This window comes from Malassezia sympodialis, genomic scaffold (assembly GCF_000349305.1).
Source record: "Malassezia sympodialis ATCC 42132 genomic scaffold, msy_sf_7, whole genome shotgun sequence".
Classification (NCBI taxonomy): Eukaryota; Fungi; Basidiomycota; class Malasseziomycetes; order Malasseziales; family Malasseziaceae; genus Malassezia; species Malassezia sympodialis.
Window position 1 is genome coordinate 70021 of NW_017387805.1, and position 23150 is coordinate 93170.

Here is a 23150-nt window from a genome sequence, read left to right on the forward strand (position 1 = left end):
ATGCCATTAGTAGAAGTAGCCAAGGATCTTGCCGGCCACGTGTTTCCGACGGGCCTCCTCGTGGTCCATGATGCCCGACGAGGTAGTGAGGACCACGAAGCCGAACGAACGGGCGGGAAGCATCGACGACACCCAGCCCTCGATCTCGTTCAGAGGAACGGGGTAGCGGGGCGAGATGACACCGCACTTGTTGATGCGGCCAATCAGCTGAACGACGATCTTGCCGGCACGGTGGTCGTCAATGATCTCAAAGTCACCAATGTAACCTGCAAGTGTTAGAATGTGAACTCCTGGAAAGCGACCAGCATGTTGCAGCCACGGCAGAATAAACCGATTACGCGAACCACCCATGCGACAAAGGTCTTCGTATGGATGTTGGCTGGCCGCGTTGCTATCTCGGAATCTTAAAGAAGGACGTCGGTGGAAGCGCGACCCAACAGTCCAACAGTTATAATTCCGAGTGGCACATCGGCCGGGCTGCAGCACACGATGGTCGCTGTGAGAACGTACCGTGTTTCTGCATCACGCTAAGGAACTTGATGACCACCTTCGACGAGGGGCGGATAAGAACCTGGCGCTTACCGCGGCGCTCAGCATTGACGATGCTCACGAGGGCGTCGTTCTATGCATGCATTAGTTACATCCACAACAAAAAGCACATACCAGAACCGAGATCCTGACCATATTGTACTTGAAGGTAGCGAGAAGAAAATGGCCGCCCACCAGCGTGTGAATTCGCACCGGCACTGGGGGTATTTTTCGAATTAATGGCCTACCCACTCTTCATGAGGCCCAGGGATTGTAGTAGTTCACGTGATTAGCTCAAAACTGCATGCCACACGCCGCAGGAAGGTCGAGCTAGCGTAGACCTGGCGAGCCGAGCTTTTCCCCTAACTCTTAGCACAGTATGGTATGTGAATGAGAACGCTTGGGGGATCGTGCGTCGTGCGCACTATGTCAATTTTCCATTGTGACTCATGGTGAATGCGAGCGCTCTTAGGAGTCGTATCCATGGCCCTGCGCATCGAGCTGGCGTCGCAAGTAGGCTCTGTCTGCTTGGAGTGTGTGCGACCATCGAGCCCCCAAGTGACATGGGTGAACGGAACTAACAGCCTCGCAGGGTCGCGTCCGCACCAAGACCACCAAGCGCGCCGCTCGCGTTCTGATTGAGAAGTACTACCCCCGTCTCAACGCGGTGGACTTCCACACCAACAAGAAGGTGATCGACGAGGTGGCCATTGTGCCCTCGAAGCGCCTCCGCAACAAGATTGCGGGCTTCACCACCCACCTGATGCGCCGCATCCAGCGTGGTCCGGTCCGTGGTATCTCGTTCAAGCTTCAGGAAGAGGAGCGTGAGCGCAAGGTATGTACGAAGCACTGCATTCGGCGGCTAACCATCACAGGACCAATACGTGCCCGAGGTGTCGGCTCTGGACTCGTCGGTCAACCCGATCGAAGTCGACCCCGACACGGAGGAGATGCTCCACAACCTGGGCTTCGACAACCTGCCTGTTACTGTCACTGCCCCTATCACTTCCCAGCAACTTCCGGAGCGCAAGGGTCGCTACGTGCCCGGTGCCGGTCGCCGTTAAGCCGCAGGCTTGGTAGCGGTGGTGTTCTTCTAGTCTCGCTGGTGACATAGCTCAGCGACGCTAAAAATACATCATGTAATGATGCATGTTACTTTCCACATACACCGTGGCGCTTAACTCGAATTCGACCACTGGTATCTATAGCCTCGTCTTGTAAGATGCAGTGATGCAGGAGAGACTGTGCAAACGTCTTCCGGCGCAGCCGCAGTTGGCACGAACTGGTTCGCCAATGAGTGCTCCACATGGCTGTGGCCTGTGCCCATGTGCTTCGGACACGGCCAACGAGTGCCTCTTGGAATCGAACGTTCATGGACCAGAAGTATCACCAGTGGTGTCAGACATACATGCGGTCCAGCCCCTCGGTATGTTCTCCATTCAAGAAGCTTATTCTTTCAGGGCTTGTATTGCTTCTACAACGGCTCCGTAAGTGTGCGACACTGGTGGCTAACCATGTCAGGGTGAGAATGGCGATGCAGTGACATGCTCTGAAGCACATGGTACGTCGACATGAACTTATGTGAGGTTATGCCATGCTCATTGCTGTGCTGCATGGAAAGTATGTGGTGCATCGCGACTGACGGTTCAGTCAAGCCGACTTTGACGGACTGCTGACATTTTTCCTCAACTTTCGCAACGAACGCGGCCTCATGATGTGGCAGGTTCGCCAAAATCATGGAGGACAGCTCTATGTGGCTGATGACGCGACTGACTGCGCCACAGATGGCGGTAGGTCCAGTGTGGCAACGCTAACTGGCAGACATTGACATAGCCACCGCCTTGTTCCAGGCCCAGCGCATCTGGCCGCACGGCTCGCATCAGTTCCCGGCCGGCGCCTATGGGAATGAAGCGGCACGACTGTGCGATGCTCTTATGGCTCACTGTATTCACCCGCAGCTGCTTGTCCCCCTGTTGGGCGACTGGTGCGATACGGACAGCAAGGAGAACCGCCGACTCCACGACTCGACACGCAGCTCGGACTTTATTCTCTCGTCCTTCTTGCTGTTTCACATGAAGCACCCTGATCCCCATGCGCGAGCGCAATGGCAGCATATTTTGGAGGCTACGCTGCAAGTAGCACTGTCCCAGCTTCATGTGAACAAGACAGGCTTGCTGGCCGATTTTCTCGTGTATGACAGTCGTCATGGCTGGCATCCTGCCAAAGGAAAACACCTGGAGTCGAAATACGATGGCGAGATGAGCTGGAATGCATGCCGAACGCGTACGTGATGATCATTGCCTTACATGACAGCATGGCGTCTGGCACACTATTATGCCGTTTCAGGCGACCAGCGCATTCTTCCTCTCTTGCAGACCATGAAAAAGACTCTTATGGGCTGCCAGTTTCCAGCTATACCGGCGGGCGTGCGTGTCAAGGACGGTAAGCCCCTGGTGGACTACTCGTCCCGTGCGTTTATTGCTCCAGTCGGTTATTTGGCCTATGCTCTCGGTGACAGTGCCTCTCATATGACGGCCATACGCGCCCTCGATGATGAAGAGGCAGACTACTTCGGCGACTCTATCGACCTTGTGATTGCCGAAGAAGCCATGGCCGCCCCTGTCTGGCTCCAGTAGTGTCGAGGTAGAGAAGAACACCACGTGGCACGCTTCGCATTGCGCTTAGGCCATCCATGACGCCAAGGCATGGCCTACCGCGCCTGCTCCTAGACCAGTCGATGCGAGCACATCTGCATGGATCTGTGCGGCCGCTTTTTATGACGCGGAATGCTATGTTAGCCGAGCATCCATCCAAACGACTGGACGCGATCGCCGCGGCTACTGCGGATGCTGTGTCAGAGAAGACCTCTGCACGCGCATCAGCGCCACCAGACCCTACATTGCCTTTCTACACGTTTCGCGAACCCACTGGTTCCATTCCTCGTGCATTGGAAGAGTGGGCTCCAGAGCATCGCGTGCGAGCCGGCGCTCCGCGCCTGCACTATCTCGTGCACAAGCACGAAGTAGACGCGCACGTTCCGCCCGCGCTGGCTTCGTTGGGCACATTGCACCGCACTGTGGGTCTCGATTTGGAGTGGGAATTTGGGCTGTATGTCGGTCGTACAGCTGTAATGCAGCTCGCTACGGCCACAGATATTTTCGTGATTCAGCTGTCGCGAATGCCCACGGTACCAGGCAGCCTGATCGACATGCTGCAAGACCCCCGTATCCACAAGGTCGGTGTGGCGATCCAGCAGGATCTGTCCAAAATGGAAAGAGACTTTGGCATCCGGTCAGTGGGGGGACTCGAGCTCAGCAGAGTAGCCAGTGAACTGGATCCTGAGCGCTGGACGAAGCGCCGGACACTCATTAGTCTGCGAGATCTGTGTATGACCTACCTACAACACGACCTGGATAAGGGACCCACACGTATTAGCTCTTGGACGCGAATCCCATTGACTGAAATGCAACTTGCCTATGCAGCGTCGGATGCGTACGTATCGCTGGAGCTCGTTCATGCAATCCCTCTCCATGCTCATCGGCGCCGCCCCCTGACCTATGCACAGATCGGTGACGCGCTAGACCATGCGATGCAGACACGGACACGCCCCTCGAGCCCCACGACGCGCAAACGGCCCATGGCGCATGAACGTGCTTGGCAGGCGTGGGTCGATGGGAGTGACCTCGCTACGCTCGCGCGCGAGCGGCAGATTCAGCTAAGCACCGCTGCAACCTACGTGGCCAAGGCCCTATCTGATGCCTCGATACCCATGGAACAGCGCGGAACGCTGTTCCAACGACTCCGGTCTGACTTCTCGGCGCCGCTCGTGCTCCCTGTAACTGTGCGAAATGCTTCACGATTTGCGCGACTCGGCGTCTTTAGCTACAAAGAGCTCTACCGCATGTTGCAAGTGCTACGGGAGCGGTCCTAGGCAAAAGCGTCGCCCAGACCTTTGTCGGCACAGGCCTGGTTCAGAGCCTCCTTGGCGGCGTCTGTGCCCTTCTCGCAAGCCTCGCGGAGGGTCTGCACCTGCTCTGGCTCCAGCGCACCACAGAGCTTGTCAATAGCGTCGAGCTGCTTCTCCAGCACGGCGGCCGAGGGCGTGGCACCCTCAGGCTGGAAGTAGTTGGCGCCCGTGACAATGTTGCGGATGAGTTTCTTCTCACGCTTGAGGTTCTTCTTGGCGGCCTCGCGCACCTTCTTGGCGGCCTCGCGCTCCGCCTTCTCTGTCTCCTCCTTGGCCTTGGCCTCCTGTGCAGCCTTCTCGGCCTCTTCCTTCTTGCGCTTCTCCTCGGCGGCCTTGTCGGCAGCGCTCTGGCCACCAGGCATGCCGGGGCGGCCCTTGTTCTTCTTGGCCTCACGCGCAGCGCGCTCCGCCGCCCGGAACGCTTTGATGCGAGGGTCGACAGACAGCGCCTTGTCGACGAGGTTGCGCAGACGAGCGTTGTCCTCCTTCTTGCGGCGGGCGCGCTCGTTGCGGTTCTTCTTCTCCGTGTAGCGCTTGTCGTCACGGTTGTCGCTGCCCTCGTTCACCTCCTTGTCCAGGTACTCGAAGCTGCGCCAGCTGTCAAAGTTGTAGAAGAAGTTGTAAAAGTCGTCCACTTCTTCCTTGGAGCTCTCTGCGTGGCCAAGCGACGGCACGGGCGTCTCCTTCGAGAAGCGAGCCTCGCGCTCGAACACAGGACCCCAGAGCTCGTAGAAGCGCTCAGGGCTCTCCTTGCCAGACGGCACGTCGTCATCGTCGACGCCCTCGTCGACACTGTCGAACTGGCGGCGCTTCTCGGGGTTCGACAAGATCTCGAACGACTTGGCCACACACTTGAAGAACGAGTCGTCGCTAAGGCCCGTCGCACCGACTTTCTTGTCGGGGTGGTGCTTGAGCACCTTCTTGCGGTGTGCAATCTTGATCTCGTAGGGCGTGGCCTTGTAGCGGCGCGACGACAGACCCAGCACGGCGTAGTGGTCGAGCGACTTCCACTCCTTCGGGTCGCTTTCGAGAAGCTCGGCGCTTTCGGGCTCCTCGCCAATGTCGTTGTCCAGCTCATCGACCTCCGCATTGGCGGCCTCATGGTCAGCGAGACGCTGCTTCATCAACGCATCGTCCTGTTCGAACGAGTGCTGGTTGAGGCGGCGGCGGAAGTAGCCCAGGAAGCCTTCGCCCACGGGCGTCAGCACAGTCTTGTCGAGCGACACGCCCGATGTCGAGGCAGCAGCAGGCTCGTAGTTCGCCGGTGCCGGCGGCAGAGCAAAAGGCAGGTCCACAACAGCAGCCATAGTGAAGAAGACAGCTCGTAGCGGACCTGGGCCGCGGCGTAGGTTACGCCCACGTGACACAGGGGCGGCCGACCACGCCGTGCGTGAAGCGCCCTGTATTCGCACGATGATTGATCTTCAGCTGCTGCAAGTAGAAAAGGGCGGCAACCCGGACCTGGTGCGCGAGTCGCAGCGCAAGCGCGGCGCTTCAGAAGAGCTCGTCGATGAGGTGCTATCGATGTACAAGCACTGGGTCTCGCTCGAGTTCCAGCTGAACAACATGCAGCAGGAGGTGAACGCGATCCAGAAGGCCATTACTGCCAAGAAGAAGGCCAAGGAGGATGCTGATGCTGAGCTGTCGCAGAAGAAGGCGATGGATGCGAAGATCGTCGAGTTCAAGCCGCAGGTCGCCGAGGCTGAGCGTGCCATGCGTGCCAAGGCGGTGACGATTGGCAATATCGTCGGCGACCAGGTGCCCGTGTCGCAGACCGAGGACGACAACGTGGTGATGCGGACGTGGCACCCCGATGGACCCAACGCTCAGTTTGAGAAGAAGAACGATATCCTGTCGCACCACGAGGTGATGTACCGCCTGGAGCTCTTCGACACGGAGCGCGGCGCGAAGATTGCGGGCCACCGTGGCTTCTACCTGACCGGCGATGGTGTGGACCTAAACCAGGCGCTGATCAACTATGGCCTCGACTTTCTGCGCAAGAAGTCGTTCAAGAAGATTATGACGCCCTTCATGATGCGCAAGGAGCACATGGCCAGGACGGCGCAGCTGGAGGACTTTGACGAAGAGCTGTACAAGGTCACGGGCGACGAGGACGAGAAGTACCTGATCGCTACCTCCGAGCAGCCGATCTCCGCCTTCCACTCCAACGAGTGGTTCGACCGGCCGGCGGAGCAGCTGCCGATCAAGTACGCGGGCTACTCGACCTGCTTCCGCAAAGAGGCCGGCTCGCACGGCAAGGATACCTGGGGCATCTTCCGCGTGCACCAGTTTGAGAAGATTGAGCAGTTCTGCATCACGGACCCCGCGAGCTCGTGGGCGATGCTCGATGAGATGCTCGCGAACTCGGAGGAGTTCTACCAGAGCCTGCAGATCCCCTACCACGTTGTGGCAATCGTGTCTGGTGCGCTGAACAACGCGGCCGCCATGAAGTACGACTTGGAGGCCTGGTTCCCCTTCCAGGGTGAGCACAAGGAGCTCGTCTCGTGCTCGAACTGCACGGACTACCAGAGCCGCCGCCTCGAGGTGCGCTGCGGCATGAAGAAGCAGGGCGACACCAAGAAGCAGTACTGCCATATGCTCAACGGCACGCTGTGCGCAACGGAGCGCGCGCTCTGTTGCATTGTCGAGAACTGGCAGACACCCGAGGGTCTGCGCATTCCGCCCGTGCTCCAGCCCTACATGCAGGGTCGCGACTTTTTGCCATTCACGCGGGTACGTGCTACATACTGACAGCCAGGAGCTCCCCAAGGGCACGACAAGCCAAAAGCGCAAGTAGAGACTTAGTAGCTGCGGCCAAACATGGTCCAGCGCTTCGCGGGCTTGCCACACTGCGGGCACAGGCGGCCCTCGACCGACGGGTAGGGCGACTGGTCGAATGGAATGCACAGCGACTTGGCCCCCATCGACGGCGCACGCTCGTCTTGCGCCTCGCCCGCGAGCGCAATGCGCGCGCTGCGGTCCTTGATCTGGTCCTCGCACGCCTCCTCCTCGCACCACGGAATGATCACGTGGTTCTTCTCGTTCAGCGTCGGCGTGAAGTCGTCCCACGACGTGACGATCTTGCGGTGAGCACGGAATTCGGCCTCGGCCTTCGTAAACATGTCGCGATGGATCGTCTCCAGCAGTTCCGGCACGGTGCTTTCGAGTGTCTGGAGCGAGAGCTGCGTCTTCACACCCGTGTCGCGGCGCACGGCCATGGCCGACTGGCTCTCCAGGTCCTTCGGGCCGACCTCGAGGCGCAGCGGCACGCCGCGCAGCTCCCAGTCGTTGAACTTGAAGCCAGGGTTGTAGTTGTCACGCAGATCCGCATGCACACGCAGGCCGCGGGCGGTCAGCTGCTCGGCAATCTCGCCGCACGTGCTGTTCACGCGGTCCTTCACGTCCTGCGGCACCTTCACACCCAGCCCGCAGGGCACGAGCACCACCTGGATCTGCGACACTCGCGGAGGCATAACGAGACCCTTGTTGTCACCGTGCACCATGACCATCACACCGATCGTACGCGTCGAGAGACCCCACGAGTTCTGCCACACGTGCAGACGGCCTTCCGGCTTGCCCCGCGTCTCATCGGTCGCCTTGGGGTCCTGCACCGTGATATCGAACATGCGGCTAAAGTTCTGGCCGAGACCGTGGGAGGTACCGCCCTGGATACCGCGGCCGGTCGTCGGCACATAGCCTTCCACCGTGGTGGTGTACAGGCCACCGGCGAACTTCTCCTTCTCACTCTTGATGCCGGGCACCACGGGCAGGGCAAGAAGCTCTTCGTAGACGCGCCGGTACAGGTCGAGAATGTGACGCACCTCCTCGTCTGCCTGCTCCTTGTTCAAGTGAGCCGTGTGGCCCTCCTGCCACAGGAACTCACGCGTGCGCAGGAACGGCTGGGGGTGCTTGAACTCCCAGCGGACCACACTGTTCCACTGGTTCAGGCGCAGCGGCAGGTCGCGGTGGCTCTGGATCCACTTGGCATAGTAGGGATACATGACCGTCTCGGACGTAGGGCGGATGGCGACCGGTTTCTCCAGGTCCGACTTGCCTGCCTTTGTGACCCACGCTACCTCAGGGGCAAAGCCCTCAATGTGGTCCTTCTCACGCTCCAGCACATCTGACGAAACAAACATGGGGAAGTAGCAGTTCTCGACGCCGATTTTCTTGATCTCGCCGTCGAAGAAGCGCTGGATGCTCTCCCACACGAAGTAGCTCCAAGGCTTGATGATGTAGCAGCCACTCACATCGTAGTAGTCCAGCATGTCGCCCTTGCGCAGCACCTGCTGGTACCACTCGGGGAAATCCAGGTCCTTGCGCACCGTAATGCCGATGAGTTCGGCGTCCGCAATCTTCGCATCGGCCTTCGCCTTGGGCGCAGGCTTGGCCGCCGACGCCGCCGGCGCGGGCGCTTGCAGCGAGGTGAAGGGGATCGTGTCCAGCGGCACATGGGTCTCTGAAAGATAGGCCACGAGGGCCGCGCCCGTCACAAAGACGGTCTCGCTCGCTGAGCGAGCATGCACCGCATACGTGGCATTCGAATCGATCATGTCCTGATCGACCAACACACGCAGTTTGCTGGCATTGTCCGCCGTCACGGAAAAGGGCGACACATCGTCCTTGGTGGCCCCAAGTGTCGCGTGCAGGAGCTCAGGCACAGCCAAGCGCAGCTCCTTCAGCTTCAGGTGCGCGCCAATAGCCGCAGTGTTAGACTGTGTGCTGTCATCGGTGACGACCATGACGGGCACAGGCGTCTCAGACTTGGCCGTCTTGGGCTTGAACACGAGCGTCTTTAGCATGCGGTAGCTGGCGGGCTTCGAGGACGCCGGCAGGGCAGCGAGCGCACCCTCCCATGCGGCCGGCGAGTCAGCAGGCGTATGAGTAGCAGCGCGAGGCTCCTCTGCCTGGATCGACAGGGATGACAGCGCAGCGAGGATCGAATCACTCATCGGTGTAGAGGGAGCGTGACGAACGAAGCTCGATGGCTCTTCCATAGGCCACGTGGCTTTGTCTTCGCGGCGACCCCGGCGCCTCGTCTTCGACGCTTCGCCCACCTGCCGTATCATGCCTGGCGAGGAGTTTGACGACGACTTTGAGGTACGTATCCCGCTCTTAGACAAGTTTGATCTCCCTGAGGCACCTCCCGTGCCTGCTGGCGGTAGCAACGCGCAGCAGAGTATGCCGCCAGCGCAGATGGAAATGATGCAGCAAATGATGCAGCAAATGTCCGGCGGCCGTCCTGGAGCCCAGCCCGCACGCCAGTACCCGAGTGATGTGGTCATGGATGGCGAGGAGGACGGGCCCCACAAGCACTGGACGACCGTGTACCCGATCTATGTGGATGCGAAGCGGCGGTACCGCCACGGCTGCCGTCGCGTCGCGTACGAAAAGGCAGTGCTCTTTCCGAACAGTCTGTACCTTGCGAACGCTGCGAAACGGCTCGAACTGGAGTACAAGCATGAGGTATGTCTCCTCGGCTCACAGTGCAGCCGAACCGCACGCACCCGCAAGACTGGGAGAACCCCGGGCGCATCAAGGTGCGCCTCTTTGGGCCCGATGGCCGCCCGCTGCACGCGAATATACCTACGAGTGCGTATGGCTCACTGACCGCAGAACAAAAGCTCATCGAGGCAATCAGTGAGCTGCTCCAGTCCAAGGCGGGTGGCGTACCTCCGCCGCTGACGGAGCGGCGTCGGTGCTCCCAGCAGTCTTCCAGGGCGGCTCTACGTCCGCGCCAGCGTCTGATCCGCCAGGTTCCCTTCCCTGAGCCGCTGCCGCCCCACAGCCCAGCTCTGGCTACGGGCCTGCTGAACATGGACATGGCAAAAATGCCTGGCGCCGATGCGCTCAAAAGCATGGGTCCACTGGGCAGCATGATGAGCAGTATGGGCCTGGGCGACGACGACGAGCCCCCTGCCGCCCAAACGCCTGCCAAGCCCCCCCCTGCGCTGGGGCGTCGCCAGCGCAAACGCGTTGTGCGGATCGGCCGTTAATGTAGCATACATACCTCCATCCCAACGAGCCAATCACATGTCTCATTGATGGCACGCGACCGAAGTCCATGGGCGGCGCCCCGTCCCTTCCTTTTACGAAATCATGTCGTTTTCGAGGAGCTGTTACAAGTGGGTGTTGGTTGCTATTGAGTGACAATGTGTTTGGGGCGTCGTACTAATACATGGTGTCTTTTTTTCCTTGATTTTTTTAAGCTGTGGTCGTCGTACGTATACGCTCTCTGACGCGAAAGCTGGTCACTCGATTGCCGCTTGCCCGGATGCTGGCAACCCTACTTGGTGGGTGAACGAAGCACCTAACCGCAGCTACAACTGTGGCCAGCAGGGCCATGTGTCGTCGGCGTGCACGAACGAGGCCGTGCCGAAGACTTGCTTCCGCTGCAACGAGACGGGGCATGTGTCGCGTGACTGCCCGCAGGCCCCCGCTGCCGCCGCGGGTGGCGAGTGCTACCGCTGCGGCATGACGGGCCATATTGCGCGCGCGTGTCCCCGGAGCGGCGGCGGTGCTGGCCGCGGCGGCCGCTCGTGCTACAACTGTGGCGGCCTCGGCCACCTGTCGCGTGACTGCCCCTCGGCGGCCGGCTCGTTGTCGAACGCCGGGCCGAAGTGCTACAACTGTGGCAACCAGGGCCACATCTCGCGCGACTGTGACCAGCCGCCGCAGCGCTCGTGCTACACGTGTGGTGCTGAAGACCACTTTGCTGCGCAGTGCCCGCAGGCTGTCTAATTCGATGCGTAGTGAATGATCTAGGAACACTGGCCCATGAGCTTGTTACCAGGGATGGGATGATTGTAGCCACCCTGGTCGGCTGGCAAGTCCCATGAAGTGAGCAGCGGGTTGGTGTAGGCTTCCAGGTGTCGTTCGATGTATTCCTTCGTGGGACGGTCTTTCGGATCGCATGAGAGGCTGTCCGGGGAAATACTGTCTTCGTCTTGGTACACGCGCACATAGTCGACGCGCATTTCGTACGGTTGGTCGAAGTCTTTATCGATTTCATCCCAGTTAATCCAAACGAAAGAAGAAGACATGCCCAAGTTCAAAATCAAGTACATAGGCTCGTCGGGTATCAAACGCGCGCCGACCTCCGTCGCCTTGTTCGGACCAATCGCGGAGGCATTCAGATCCACAACGGGCTTGTCCGACATGAACCATGTGATATAAGAGTCTTCTGACTTGCCTGGCACGTACTCGAAGGCGTACGTGTCGTATTCCCCTCCCGTGTGTTGATACGCAGTATCTGATGTATTGACTTTGGCCGACACGGCCTGCTGGAAGACGGCGCCGGTATAATCGTTCTTCGTGGCATTGTGTACAGGGTCTGGATATACGACAAATGCATCAGGGTTACTGACATTGTAGGCGGCATCAAACGGTGCAATTTGCAGTGACATGGAGGCCTGGCCATGCTCTCCGGGGCCGTTGTTCGAGGTCGCCTCTAGCATATCGATCTCTGGTGCCGAGCGACCGACCCATGAGCCATCGGGATGCCGCGGGCCTGGGTGGTCGCTATCCGGGCAAGAGCAGCGGCTCAGCCGCTGGCCCTTGAGGTAGCTCAGACCCGGTCCGTATTCTTCCACGTAACGCCCGGATGACTCGGCGGCAACGGGCCCACCACCCTGGCTCGGCAGCCACGTCTGGTTCGGCATCGTACCGACATCACATTCGTCGTACGAGTAGGGCCACATGCCGTCTGTCGACGCACCGTAGCCTGCACGGCCGAGGTTGCCCATGGCCCACACAGCCGGCCACAGACCTGAGACATTGTTATGGCCGGGCAGAATGAGACGGACTTCGACGTAGCCGCCAGTAAAGCAAAAACGGTTCCAGCCTGAAATCATGCCACCACGGAAGTTGAGCCCGTGCTCCGGCTTCTGCATGAAGCGAATAACGAGATTGCCGTCCTCCGTCGTCACAGTGTCAGGGTCATACCACTCGTAGTTTTCCGTCTGCCAGTAATGCAAGTCCTCCGCCTGCCAGAATGGGTCATCGCCAGGGTAAAAGGTGCGTCCAGGCCTGTTAAATTCGTCGCTGAATACCAGTTTCATGAGCTTGTTGTTGCGAGTCCTCCGGCGGTAGTGCTTGTCCGGTGGGGTGTCAGGATCAATGAGACTACTGCGCCAATTCTGCTTGTTTCCTGTGAAGGGTAGACCGTTCGTCGCCACGTTCCCGAATTGCAGGCTATTGCGCGCTGCTGTTTCGGTGTAGGTATGGAGGACAGGGTAGCCCAGGAAGAGCATCAGCACCGCAAGCGTCAGGAACGCTAGCATCGACAAATTGACGCACCCACGCATCGACCAATGCTGAAAAAAGCGCAATGGCTTTTCGTCCCACTCGCGATCCGCACCCTGCAAGTCCTCGTGCTCACCCTCGAAGGCAAGCGTGTCGTACTCGCTCGACAAGGGCAGGGGATCCGTCGTAGGGTCAGTCAAAGAGATGAGCGAAGAGTCCCCATGCACACCCATGTACTTGTGTGGCATCCGGTGCGAAACACGCTTGTGCAGCGGCGTGTCGTAGATCGAATTCTCCTCGTCACTGTCCACGCCGGAGTATATGCCCATCGAGGCCGCACTGTCGCGGCCCGATCGCTGATCCATACCTCGCCAGTTGTAATTTGGCGTGTCTGGCTCTGTGGGGCGCCGCCTGTAGGTGCCCGAGAAGCCATCTGTGGGGCGCTCGCCAGCATACTGATCTAGGATGCTGTCCGTATCGCCGTCCGGCCATGTGGAGCTGTGATGGACGTATGGCATGGCGATGCTATCCATGTCCTCTTGTGCGTCAGACAGCGACAGAATATTAGCATCCGCGTGCGACATTTCCGCGAGATCCCCGTCAGATTTGTCCATATAGTACGAGACCGGATCTTCGTCCCCGTCCCCGCCGCCTTGGTGTAGGTGGCTTATCGTCACATCGTGCGGGAGCAGTGCTTTTGAAGAGCGATCGTAGCTCTCATCGATACCAAGACTCTGCTCGGACCTATCCGTCGAGCCTGACCAAGGCGCGGAGGGCGACAGCACAGGCTGGGAGCGAGTGCTGGGGGCGGACGGGAAGGCCATGGGCTCCTGCGCCGAAACCCCGGAAGTAGGTCGCAAATTAGGCAGAGGAGGCAGCTCCGCACGCAACCGTTGCGAGAGAGGAGATCCCGGCGCGTCCGAGCCAGGCATCATATGCTCGCTGGTACTCCCCAAAGCCTCGCCCATGATGAATACACTCTCTGGGGTGCTCTCGCGCGGAGGCAAGTACGAGTTCATGATCGAGTCCACGCTCGTGCCAGACACAGGCCGTGACCGAGGGTCTCCCTCCTCACCCGGCCGGAGACTCATGGCAGCACAACCCTGGGCGCTGGCGTCGAGAGCCAAGACTTCGGTAGCGGAAGGTCTGAGTAAACATATATGTAAGCAGCCTTTTTTGCCTGCTCGCTCCCTGCATGCAGCGGCTGCAGGTCGAATCGTCGGACTTTTTCCCAACGCCACCGACGCGTACCTGGCCAGGCTGCTCGTTTTATCAGGCCCACCTTGCATGCTCCTACGATGGCAAAGCGCTCGTGCGTCGCTGCCGAGCATATGCCGTGGTGTCACTACTGCCTGGCGCGTGTCTACGCCTTTCTGTCGGTATACCCAAGACCATGCGCCCCCACCTAGCACCAATGCGTTTCACCAGTTAGGCTTGCCGGAGAAGCTGTGCCGTCAGATGGCCGCGGCGCTTCCGCATATTGCCGCGCCGACGCCCGCGCAGAGCGCGCTCATCCCAGCGATGCTTGCCCCCAACGACGTGATTCTGCGTGCCCATACGGGCTCAGGCAAGAGCTTCGCGGTCCTATTAGCGCTTCTTGCGCGCCCTCGTCTGCTCTTCAAGACGAACTCTACGGCACCCTCGGCGGGTATTTCCGCGCTCGTGCTCGTGCCATCCAACGAGCTTGCGCTTCAATACATGCGCTGGGCTTACGAGCTTATGCCACGTGAGCTACACGGACACATGGACGCGGTGCTCCAGTGTGTCGTGCGGGGCAGTGCCGAGACACCGGACAGCCAGTGTGAACGGCTACGTCGGCGACCGCCGCACATTCTTGTCGGCACACCGACGCGAGTGCAGGAGATCTTGCGCATGCCGCACGGCGCGACACTGCTGGGCATTCCTACGCTGCGCACGTTGGTGCTTGATGAGGCGGATGCGCTGCTTCAGCTTCCTGGGCGCTTTCCCAGTGAGAAGCAGCGCTGGAAGCATGCCGTACACCGCACGGCCGGTCTCGATGTGCTGAATACTGTGATGCAGGCGCGTGCGACGTACTCGGGCGGAGAGCGTGTCATGAACGCTGGTCTTGAGCGTGGTCAGCACACCAAAGGCACCGAGCGCCGGCCGCCCGAGCACATACGCCGTACACAATACCGCGGTGCGGAAAAGTCGGACTTGGCACCGCCGCGTGAGCGCGTGGCAGGCGCTGTGCCGCTGCAACTCGTGTGTACGAGTGCGACGGCGAACTCAGTTTTGCGCCACTTTTTCGGGGCGCGTACGGGATGGCTGCGCACGAATACGCGCGAGACCCGCGATCTGGCGCGCTGGATTGACCTTACTGGCATGAGCGGTCAGCTGAGCGCAGTGGATGTGCCGCTGAGCGGCGCATTGCCGCGAGAGATTGACCATGCTTGTGTGGTCGTGGACGAGCCGCGCGATGGTGCGCCACCGGGCCTACGCAATCTGGACGTGCGGCGGAAGCGCGCAGCTCCTGGGGCACCTGGTGCACCTGCGCGTCCAGTGGCGCCAGGGCCACCGCGGCATGCGGTTGATCCGCTCCTCCTCGAGGCGCTGGCCTATATCTATGCGTCAGAAGGCGTGCGTCGCGCGATCGCGCTCGTGCCGCCGCAGTGGAGCGTGCGCCGAGTGGCCGACGAGTTGGCGTCGCTGGGCGTGCCTGTTCATATGGTGCAGCCGGACGATGCTGCTCGCAGTGCCGACGAGTGTGTGTATGTGCTACAGAGCACGAGCGCCCGGGGTCTGGATGTCCAGGGTCTCTCGCACGTTTTTCTGGTGGGCATCGATGCTGTACAGGATGCTGTACACTACACGCATGCGGCAGGTCGTGTCTCGCGCATCACAGGTGCGGGCGCGGGCGCCCGACCGCCTGGCGACGTCGTGACGCTGCTGCGGAGCGATCCTGGCGTGGAGGTGAAAATGGCCCGATTGTACGAGCGGCTGCATCTGACGCCGCGCGCCTTGTCCCTACCTACATAGACTAATGACCGGGCTTGGCACCGTCGACGTACATGTTGCGCGTGGCCGCCGGCAGTTGGACGACCATGCCGTCCAGGGCCTTCGTAACATACACCTGGCAGCCCAGCCGCGACGTGTCCGTTAGGCCGAAAGCGAGGTCGAGCATGTCGTTTTCATCGTCACTTGGCTCGTCAAGCTGATAGTACACATCCTCGTCGAGGATGACATGGCACGTAGAGCAAGCAATCGAGCGCTCACACGCGCCCTCCAGGTCAATGTCGTACTCGTGCGCAATCGAGAGGATATCGTCGCCCTCGTTCGCCTCGACGGTCTTGATGTCCTGGCCCTGCGAGTCACGGAACGTGATCTTGATCCTGCTGTAAGCGATGCGGCGTACCCTGTGCCCGGCTCGGGACGCTGGATCCCACTATGGCCACGCACAAGCGACGGCGTGAGAGCGACGCGCGGCGTCGCCACAAATGTGCGGCTCGGCGCCGCACACCTTGCGGTCATCGCCGTAGCTTTCACAGGCATGCGCGGCATCACGGATGTACGAGATACACCGCGCAGCAGCCCATGTGGCGCAAACTGCCTAGCCCACATGTCGCGGCGTCTTGCAAGGAGCGGAGCGATCGGTCGGCCCTTGAGCGGCCGAGTCCCTCCACACCTGGCCCTGCGGTGCCCCACCACGGCTTCGGCGCATGTCGCTGCTCCCATGGCCCGCCCTGTGGGCCGCGATGATCCTGTGGGTCGCTTTAGGCACGTTTCAGTTTGGATTCGGCATCTCTGAGCTGAATGCACTGCACTCGCGCTTCGTGGGCGCGGCGCCTACACGCGAGTGTGTGGGCCTGACGGACGACCAGTACGGCTACGCCACAGCTATCTACACTTGCGGCGGCGGCCTCGCATCGATGATCATGATTCCCCTTCCCATGTACGTGAACGTCGGGCGCCGGACGTGCCTGAATGCGGCGGCCGCGCTCGCCCTCGGTGGCAGCCTGCTGCTCGCTGTATCAACGGGTCTCTCGCTGATCCTGTGCGGACGCCTCCTCCAGGGCCTGGGCGCCGGCATCGCTGTCGTCCAAGTGCCGCTGTACCTGCAGGAACTGGCGCCGCCCTCCATTGCCGGTACGATTGGCATTTGCAACCAGCTGGCCACTGTCACGGGCATCCTCGTCGCGCAGGCCGTCGGTACGTGGGCCGTGCTGGGCCACCACGCGTGGCAGCGCGTGCCCCAGGCGAGCGCGGTCGTCGCTGTGCTGCAGCTTGCGTTTGGGCTCGTGTACGCGGTGGAGAGCCCCGGCTGGCTCGACACGCACGGCACGGCGCACGGTGTGCCTGCTGCCCCGGCGGCCGAGGCCGTACGCGCGCGCCTCGGCCTCGACTATGGCGCGCTGCCGCAGCACACGCACAGCAACGACAGGGACCGCGCGACGCGTGCGCCGTCGCTGGGGCATGGCCTGCGTATTGTTGCGCTGACGCAGGCGGCGCAGCAACTCAGCGGCGTGAATGCCATCATGTACTACAGCACGGGTATCCTGTCTGCGCTGCTTCCCAGTATGGCGCCGTTCGTGGGCCTTGTGATCACGATCATCAATGCAGCCATGACGCTGCCGCCGCTGTGGCTTGTGGACGACCCGCGGTTTGGGCGCAAGCGCCTCTTGCTGCTGAGCGCCGCGGGCATGGGCGTTTTCAGCCTTGTGCTGGCATACGCCCTGGCGGGCGCCCACTCCTGGCTCAGTGGGATGGCCATTGTGCTGATGATTGCGTGCTTCTCTGTGGGCCTCGGGCCCGTGCCGTTCGTGCTGATCCCTGAGGTGATGCCGCCCGCTCATGTCACGACGGGCTCCGCGATGGGTCTCGGGCTCAACTGGGTGCTCAATCTGTGTGTGGCCCTGTCGTTCCAGCCACTGCGCCGTCTGCTGGGCGCCCTGGACGGCCACACGGGCGGCATGGTGTTTGTGGTATTGGGAGTACTCAACTTGGGCTTCGCCGTGGCGATGCATCGTATGTATACACCTATCTAGCGGAGGGACCGCGCTGGCGCGGTGCGTGCCAACCCCTTGTAGCCACTCAGCACGCCCCGCTGCTGGGCGGCCTTCGCCGAGTCGGCCGTCTGCTCAAACAGGCGCCAGAACTTGAGGCTCTCGTCGCTGCCGACCGTCGCGAGCGTCTGGCCATCTGGGCTCAGGCTCGAGTGCAGGATGCGGCCGTCGTGGGCGCCCGGCACGTCCGCGACCTTCTGGCCCGATGGGTGGGCCCAGATGCACAGGGCGCCGGTGCCGTTCTCGGCTTGGCTCACACCGTGCGCCGAGACAATCTCGCGGTAGTGCGGCGCCCACTGCAGCGACGTGATTTGCGCGCCCGTCTGGATCGTCTGCACACGCGTGTTTTGCGTCGTATTCCAAAAGTGGATGCACCGGTCGGCACTGCCGCCGCCGGTGGCCAGCAAGCTGCTGTTATGGGGCGACCACGCGAGGGCCTTGACGGCCGCGCGGTGGTTCTCCTTGCGCATCTTGGGCACATGCGTGCGACGGTCCCACACCTTGACGACGTTGTCGTTGCCGCCGCTGGCCAGCAGCGCACTGTCCTCGCGCCAGCTCAGGCCACAGACTTGCGCCGCATGTGCATGCTCGAGCGAGCGCGTCTCGCTGGCCCGCTGCCGCACGTCGTGCTCGCGCAGGAGCCCGCTCGCATAGCCGAGGCTCAGTGTGCCGTCGACGGCCCAGGCCGCCACATTCACCGCAGCGGCGTCGGCGCCGCCCTCGGCGCTGGGACGCAGCGTGCGGAGCCGCGCGCCACGCGCCGCGTCCCAGATCTGGGTATAGCCACGATCCGTGCCGATCGCCAGAATGTTGCCGTGCGCATCCCACTGCAGGCTCGTAACGAGTCCGCCGCCGCCCACGCGCTCATTCTCGTCGTCGAGGTCCATGAGCATCTGCGTCTCGCCCGTCTCGCTGTTCCACGCGTACACGGCCGACTGCAGTGCGATGGCAATCATATTCTGCGACGACCAGTGGAGCAGGTTCACGTAAAAGTCAGGCACGATCGCCGGCGCATCCAGCACGCGCTCGGGCGCTGTGGGAACGCGCCGCCGGCCCGCCGCAAGGAGGCTGCTGGGCAGCGTGCTCTTTGGCTTCGGTGCATAGCGCGCACGCAGGTCCTTCGCATGCGACGCACTCGGCGGCACCGCGGAAAACGACAGGATGCGCTGCCCGAGGTCCACCTGGCACACGCCCTCCAGCGCAGGCGCCGGCTCCAGGTCGGCGGCGGCGTGCGAGTCGCTCGAGCTCGCCGTGGTCTCGGAGCTGCTCCGCCGCGAGAGGGTATCGCCTGCGCTGTCCTCGAGAAACGGCGTCGTGCCCCCTGTGCGCAGCAGGTCGCGGTTCGGGATATAGCGGTCACCGCGCGACACCATCGCCGAGCCGCGGCGCCGCGTGAGATTCACATCGGGGCCGTCCCAGTCCTTGGCCACGACGCCGCGCATTTCCATGTCTCCAGGCACACCAGGGAACAGGTCTTCTTTATCGCGCCTCGTGCTCGCCGCAGGCGCACCTGTGCGCAGTCCCTTGCCGCCGAGGTGCAGCGGCGAGGCGGTGAGCCGCGAGCGGATGTTGGTTGGCACATCGGCCAGGGGCGACTCGAGCGACATCATGCCGAGGCCCCGCGTCAGCGCTCCGGTAGAGCCTTGGCTCCGTGTGGGCGTAGAAGGTGCCATGCCGTGCGTCCTGAGAGGAGGGGGGCAAGGCCAGGGCCGCCGCACGATCCCCTACCCATCTTGATGTTGGATGAAGATCTACGTGCAGGGTGGAGGTCGCGCTGCCTCACGCGACACACCTCCACCAACGCCGGGACGTCCAGCCCAGGATCCTACACTACACGGGGGGGGCCGATGCCTGACCTGCCACCGCACCCTCGGGCACATATGACGACGACGGGAGCGGTGCGGTCATTGGCGCAAGACCCTCGTTCGAGATCGCGGCACTCGTCGTAAAGTACGGATGCCGCAGCGCCTCGTCGGCGGTGATACGCTGTGACGGGTCGAACCGGAGGAGCTTCTCCAGCAGGTCAATAGCCAGGGGGTGTACTTTCGGGAACAGGGTCTGGAATGGCACCTTCGGCAGGCGCGGCAGCGGGCGGTATTGAATCTCGGGCGAGTCATGGATGATCCGCTTGATGGTCGCCTCGTCGGGGGTGCCGAGGATGCGGATGATCTGCATCAGCTGGTCGTTGTTGTCGCGGCCGCGGAAGAGCGGGATGCCGCTGATCATCTCGGCCATGATACAGCCCGTGGACCACACGTCAATGCTCGTCGAGTACGTGCGGCTGCCCAGCAGCACGTCCGGCGCACGGTACCACAGTGTGACCACCTCGTTGCTAAACGTGTTGACGGGGATACCAAATGCGCGCGCCAGACCAAAGTCCGCGAGCTTGAGCTCGCCGCGCTTATTGATGAGCAGGTTCTGCGGCTTCAAGTCGCGGTGCAGCACACGGTTTTCGTGGCAGAATGCAGTGCCTTTCAGCAGCTGGAACATGAAGCTGCGCACGGTTACGGGGTCCAGCGCACCGCGGTTGCCATGCATATCCATGTAGCGCTTCAAATCCTGCTCCATAAACTCGAACACGAGCATCAGCTTCGACTCTGTATGGATCACGTCATGCAGCCGCACCACGTTGGTATGCCGCAGCTCCTTCATCAGCGAGATCTCGCGGATCGCCGTAGACGGCGTGCCCTCTTCGGCATCGAGGTGGATATCTTTCAGCGCAACAATCTCGTTCGTCAGGCGCGAGCGACCCTGCCGTGAGCATGCGGCGACGCACCTTGTATACGGTCGCATACGTGCCCTCGCCTAGCGGGTTAGTCTCTCTCGCCACACATACCAAGCTTCTCAAGCTCTGTTTCGTTAGCTCATCTGCTCATACGTACGGACGTAATTCATCGCTGGGGCCGGCGCTACACGGGCACAGCGACAACAACACCCACGGCGCCGCGGGTGGCCCCCGTGCACGTACCGCTGACCAACGCTGACTCAGCCTCTGCCACCGAAAATTTTTGCCGCGCCAGCGTCGGCGGCTTGGTTCGCGACGGGTCCCTCTGGACGAACATGGCGAAGAACAAGACATCCAAGCCGCCCAAGTCGCGGCCCGTGTCTACGTCGGCCCTGTCCCAGCCGCTAGAGAGTAACTTTAGTGAACAGATCACGGAATTTGCCGGTGATGCATCTCTCCTTGCACAGCTCTCGCAGGCCGTCGACCGCGCCCGCTTGCGTGTCTACGCGCCCGGCACCGCCGGCGTCGTGGCCGACTACCTGCTGCCCGAGGGCGTCGCGTGCCGTGCAATGGCGTGGGTGCAGCTGGGCGCCAAGAGCCACACGGACGGCCTGTCGTCCAAAAAGCGCAAGGCGCTCGCCAAGGCCGAGGCGTCAGGCGCCTTATCGCCCGCTGCGGCGCACGTCGCGCTCGGCCTCTCTGATGGCACCGTCCTCATTTTCTCGCCGCAAACGTCGAGCGTCGTGCACATCCTCGTTGCGTCGACGCCGGACAGTGCATCGGCCGCCGTCGTTTCTCTGTCGTGCGATGCACAGCATTTGTGGGGCGCCACAGCCCACGGCTGGGTCCACGGGTGGGACCTCGCGCACATTACCCAGGCCACGGCGCAGGACCGTGTGCCGCCGGCCGTACACTTCCTTCCCGACGGCAAGACGCCCGTCTCGCTGCTGCAGGCTGGGCGGCAAGGCCGCATGCTGGCCGCGCACCATGCGATTCTGCTGTATGATGTGAGCGGCACACCCCGCTCGCGCCCTACGGCGCAGTACTCGGGGCATGCGACGCCCGTGACGCACCTCGCGTGGATCGGCACGCATGCGTTTGTGAGCGCCGCGGCCGAGGACCGCCACCTGTACTACTGGCTGTGCGACACGACGCAATCCCACGGCCAAGCCAGTGCGATGCTCACGCTCGATGCGCCGGCGCGCCGCCTGCTCGCCTGGGAGGACAAGCACGCTGGGTGGCACCTGCTGACCATATCTGTGCGCGGCACGGCCCACGTGTACGTCCTGCCCCGCGATGTGCCGACGGCGCAGGGCCTCGTTACGCTCACGCCCGTCTCGGAGGTGCGCCTTTCGGGCGGCAGCACCGACCTGTGCGACGCCATGCGTACGCGCGGTGGCGACCGTCTTGTGCTTGCGCGCACCGTGAAGGGCGTCAAAATCGTGCTGGACGAAGCCGCTCTCTACGATGGCGAGGCACTCTGCTCACCCATTGTTGTGCATACCAGTGCGGCGCGGAAGCAGGAGGCGGCGTCCAGCGACACACAGCGGTACAAAGACCAGGCGGGCGCTGCCGGCACACGCACGGAGCTGCCTGGCCACACGGCCGCAGCGGCCGCGCTGCTGGGCACGGAAGGCGGGCTGCTCCCCACCGTGGCACCTGGCGAGCCTGACCCTCACGACGAGCTCCTTCGGAGCGGCGAGGCGGTGGATGAGCCGACGCTTGCGCAGCGCCTCAAGGCGCTCAAGGTGCAGCGGGGCGAGGCGCTTGCGGGCGATGCGTCCGCGCTCGATGCGGACGCGTCCGAGCCTGCAGCGCCGATTGTCCCCGTGGGTGGTGCCTCGCTTGCCTCCTCGCTGACACAGGCACTGCATTCCGGAGACCACGCGCTCCTCACATCCTGCCTCGTGCACTCGGACGTGGCGCTGATCCGCACGACGGTGCGCCGCATTTCGGGCCCCCTGGCTGTGCGCCTGCTCGAGGCGTGCGTCGACCGCTTGAACCGCGGTGGCGTCAAGAGCAAGGGTGCACTTGGCAGCGCGCGCGCGCGCGGCATCGTCGAGTGGATTCACCAGACGCTGACGTGCCACACCGCCTACCTTATGAGCCTCCCGAATCTCGTGACTCGTCTATCCCAGCTGCACCACAGCCTCGCGGCCCGCCTCGCATCGTACGAGCGCTTGCTGGCCCTGAAGGGGCGCATGGAGCTGGTGATGAGCCAGATTGACCTGCACATGTCTTACAGCGCCGACGATACGCCGATCCACGTGCAGGGCCAGAAGCTCGGCAAAAAGTCCACGCAGGCCGAGCTCGCCAAGAAGCAGGCCGCCTCGCAGCAGCGCCAGGAGGGTGAGGTGTGGGTCGAGCCCAGGGACGAGGACGAAGACGACGAGGACGATGTGGAAGATATTGGTCTTAGTGCCGGCGCAGACGTCACGATCGACGACGACGACGACGGCATGGACGAAGACGATCTTGATGCCGAAGAGGTGGATATCGACGATCTAGAGGGCGGCCTTGACGAGGACGATCTTGACGAGGATTTGGAAGAGGACGAGGCCCCTCTGGACGACGATGATAGCGACGCCTTGTCGGACGAAGACGACTCTGACGAGGAAGACGATGACGAGGAAGACGACGACGAAGAGGACGAGGACGAGTAGAC

At 62.0% G+C, this 23150-nt stretch overlaps 15 protein-coding genes across 15 annotated transcripts; 8 read left to right on the forward strand and 7 right to left on the reverse strand.

The window, feature by feature from the left end:
* Positions 1 to 6: 6 nt before the first annotated feature.
* On the reverse strand, positions 7 to 684 carry MSY001_1551 (uncharacterized protein; the record flags this gene model as incomplete). Its single annotated transcript, XM_018883359.1, has 3 exons — positions 7 to 266; positions 511 to 622; positions 682 to 684. The coding sequence occupies 3 exons, from the start codon at positions 682 to 684 to the stop codon at positions 7 to 9; spliced, it is 375 nt and encodes a 124-aa protein (XP_018740126.1).
* A 407-nt stretch (positions 685 to 1091) lies between these two features.
* On the forward strand, positions 1092 to 1592 carry MSY001_1552 (uncharacterized protein; the record flags this gene model as incomplete). The annotated part of the gene is given in 3 exon segments (XM_018883360.1): positions 1092 to 1095; positions 1113 to 1363; positions 1404 to 1592. 3 exon segments carry the CDS (start codon positions 1092 to 1094, stop codon positions 1590 to 1592), a joined length of 444 nt encoding a protein of 147 aa, XP_018740127.1.
* A 530-nt stretch (positions 1593 to 2122) lies between these two features.
* MSY001_1553 (uncharacterized protein) lies at positions 2123 to 3164 on the forward strand (the record flags this gene model as incomplete). Its single annotated transcript, XM_018883361.1, has 4 exons — positions 2123 to 2148; positions 2179 to 2318; positions 2350 to 2811; positions 2842 to 3164. 4 exons carry the CDS (start codon positions 2123 to 2125, stop codon positions 3162 to 3164), a joined length of 951 nt encoding a protein of 316 aa, XP_018740128.1.
* Positions 3165 to 3220: 56 nt separating this feature from the next.
* MSY001_1554 (uncharacterized protein) lies at positions 3221 to 4338 on the forward strand (the record flags this gene model as incomplete). Its single annotated transcript, XM_018883362.1, has 2 exons — positions 3221 to 4178; positions 4307 to 4338. 2 exons carry the CDS (start codon positions 3221 to 3223, stop codon positions 4336 to 4338), a joined length of 990 nt encoding a protein of 329 aa, XP_018740129.1.
* Positions 4339 to 4455: 117 nt separating this feature from the next.
* Positions 4456 to 5802, reverse strand: MSY001_1555 (uncharacterized protein; the record flags this gene model as incomplete). The annotated part of the gene is made up of 1 exon (XM_018883363.1): positions 4456 to 5802. One exon carries the CDS (start codon positions 5800 to 5802, stop codon positions 4456 to 4458), a length of 1347 nt encoding a protein of 448 aa, XP_018740130.1.
* Positions 5803 to 5908: 106 nt separating this feature from the next.
* On the forward strand, positions 5909 to 7292 carry MSY001_1556 (uncharacterized protein; the record flags this gene model as incomplete). Its single annotated transcript, XM_018883364.1, has 2 exons — positions 5909 to 7228; positions 7254 to 7292. 2 exons carry the CDS (start codon positions 5909 to 5911, stop codon positions 7290 to 7292), a joined length of 1359 nt encoding a protein of 452 aa, XP_018740131.1.
* Positions 7293 to 7296: 4 nt separating this feature from the next.
* Positions 7297 to 9447, reverse strand: MSY001_1557 (uncharacterized protein; the record flags this gene model as incomplete). Its single annotated transcript, XM_018883366.1, has 1 exon — positions 7297 to 9447. The coding sequence occupies one exon, from the start codon at positions 9445 to 9447 to the stop codon at positions 7297 to 7299; it is 2151 nt and encodes a 716-aa protein (XP_018740132.1).
* Positions 9448 to 9562: 115 nt separating this feature from the next.
* MSY001_1558 (uncharacterized protein) lies at positions 9563 to 10491 on the forward strand (the record flags this gene model as incomplete). Its single annotated transcript, XM_018883367.1, has 2 exons — positions 9563 to 9961; positions 10036 to 10491. The coding sequence occupies 2 exons, from the start codon at positions 9563 to 9565 to the stop codon at positions 10489 to 10491; spliced, it is 855 nt and encodes a 284-aa protein (XP_018740133.1).
* Positions 10492 to 11256: 765 nt separating this feature from the next.
* On the reverse strand, positions 11257 to 13707 carry KRE6.1 (Putative transglycosidase required for B-1,6-glucan biosynthesis; the record flags this gene model as incomplete). Its single annotated transcript, XM_018883368.1, has 1 exon — positions 11257 to 13707. One exon carries the CDS (start codon positions 13705 to 13707, stop codon positions 11257 to 11259), a length of 2451 nt encoding a protein of 816 aa, XP_018740134.1.
* A 330-nt stretch (positions 13708 to 14037) lies between these two features.
* On the forward strand, positions 14038 to 15736 carry MSY001_1560 (uncharacterized protein; the record flags this gene model as incomplete). Its single annotated transcript, XM_018883369.1, has 2 exons — positions 14038 to 14114; positions 14149 to 15736. The coding sequence occupies 2 exons, from the start codon at positions 14038 to 14040 to the stop codon at positions 15734 to 15736; spliced, it is 1665 nt and encodes a 554-aa protein (XP_018740135.1).
* Position 15737: 1 nt separating this feature from the next.
* MSY001_1561 (uncharacterized protein) lies at positions 15738 to 16293 on the reverse strand (the record flags this gene model as incomplete). The annotated part of the gene is made up of 2 exons (XM_018883370.1): positions 15738 to 16142; positions 16279 to 16293. The coding sequence occupies 2 exons, from the start codon at positions 16291 to 16293 to the stop codon at positions 15738 to 15740; spliced, it is 420 nt and encodes a 139-aa protein (XP_018740136.1).
* Positions 16294 to 16416: 123 nt separating this feature from the next.
* On the forward strand, positions 16417 to 17742 carry MSY001_1562 (uncharacterized protein; the record flags this gene model as incomplete). Its single annotated transcript, XM_018883371.1, has 1 exon — positions 16417 to 17742. The coding sequence occupies one exon, from the start codon at positions 16417 to 16419 to the stop codon at positions 17740 to 17742; it is 1326 nt and encodes a 441-aa protein (XP_018740137.1).
* On the reverse strand, positions 17739 to 19433 carry MSY001_1563 (uncharacterized protein; the record flags this gene model as incomplete). The annotated part of the gene is made up of 1 exon (XM_018883372.1): positions 17739 to 19433. One exon carries the CDS (start codon positions 19431 to 19433, stop codon positions 17739 to 17741), a length of 1695 nt encoding a protein of 564 aa, XP_018740138.1.
* A 157-nt stretch (positions 19434 to 19590) lies between these two features.
* MSY001_1564 (uncharacterized protein) lies at positions 19591 to 20655 on the reverse strand (the record flags this gene model as incomplete). The annotated part of the gene is made up of 4 exons (XM_018883373.1): positions 19591 to 20511; positions 20537 to 20565; positions 20597 to 20611; positions 20643 to 20655. 4 exons carry the CDS (start codon positions 20653 to 20655, stop codon positions 19591 to 19593), a joined length of 978 nt encoding a protein of 325 aa, XP_018740139.1.
* A 165-nt stretch (positions 20656 to 20820) lies between these two features.
* MSY001_1565 (uncharacterized protein) lies at positions 20821 to 23148 on the forward strand (the record flags this gene model as incomplete). The annotated part of the gene is made up of 1 exon (XM_018883374.1): positions 20821 to 23148. The coding sequence occupies one exon, from the start codon at positions 20821 to 20823 to the stop codon at positions 23146 to 23148; it is 2328 nt and encodes a 775-aa protein (XP_018740140.1).
* Positions 23149 to 23150: the final 2 nt, after the last annotated feature.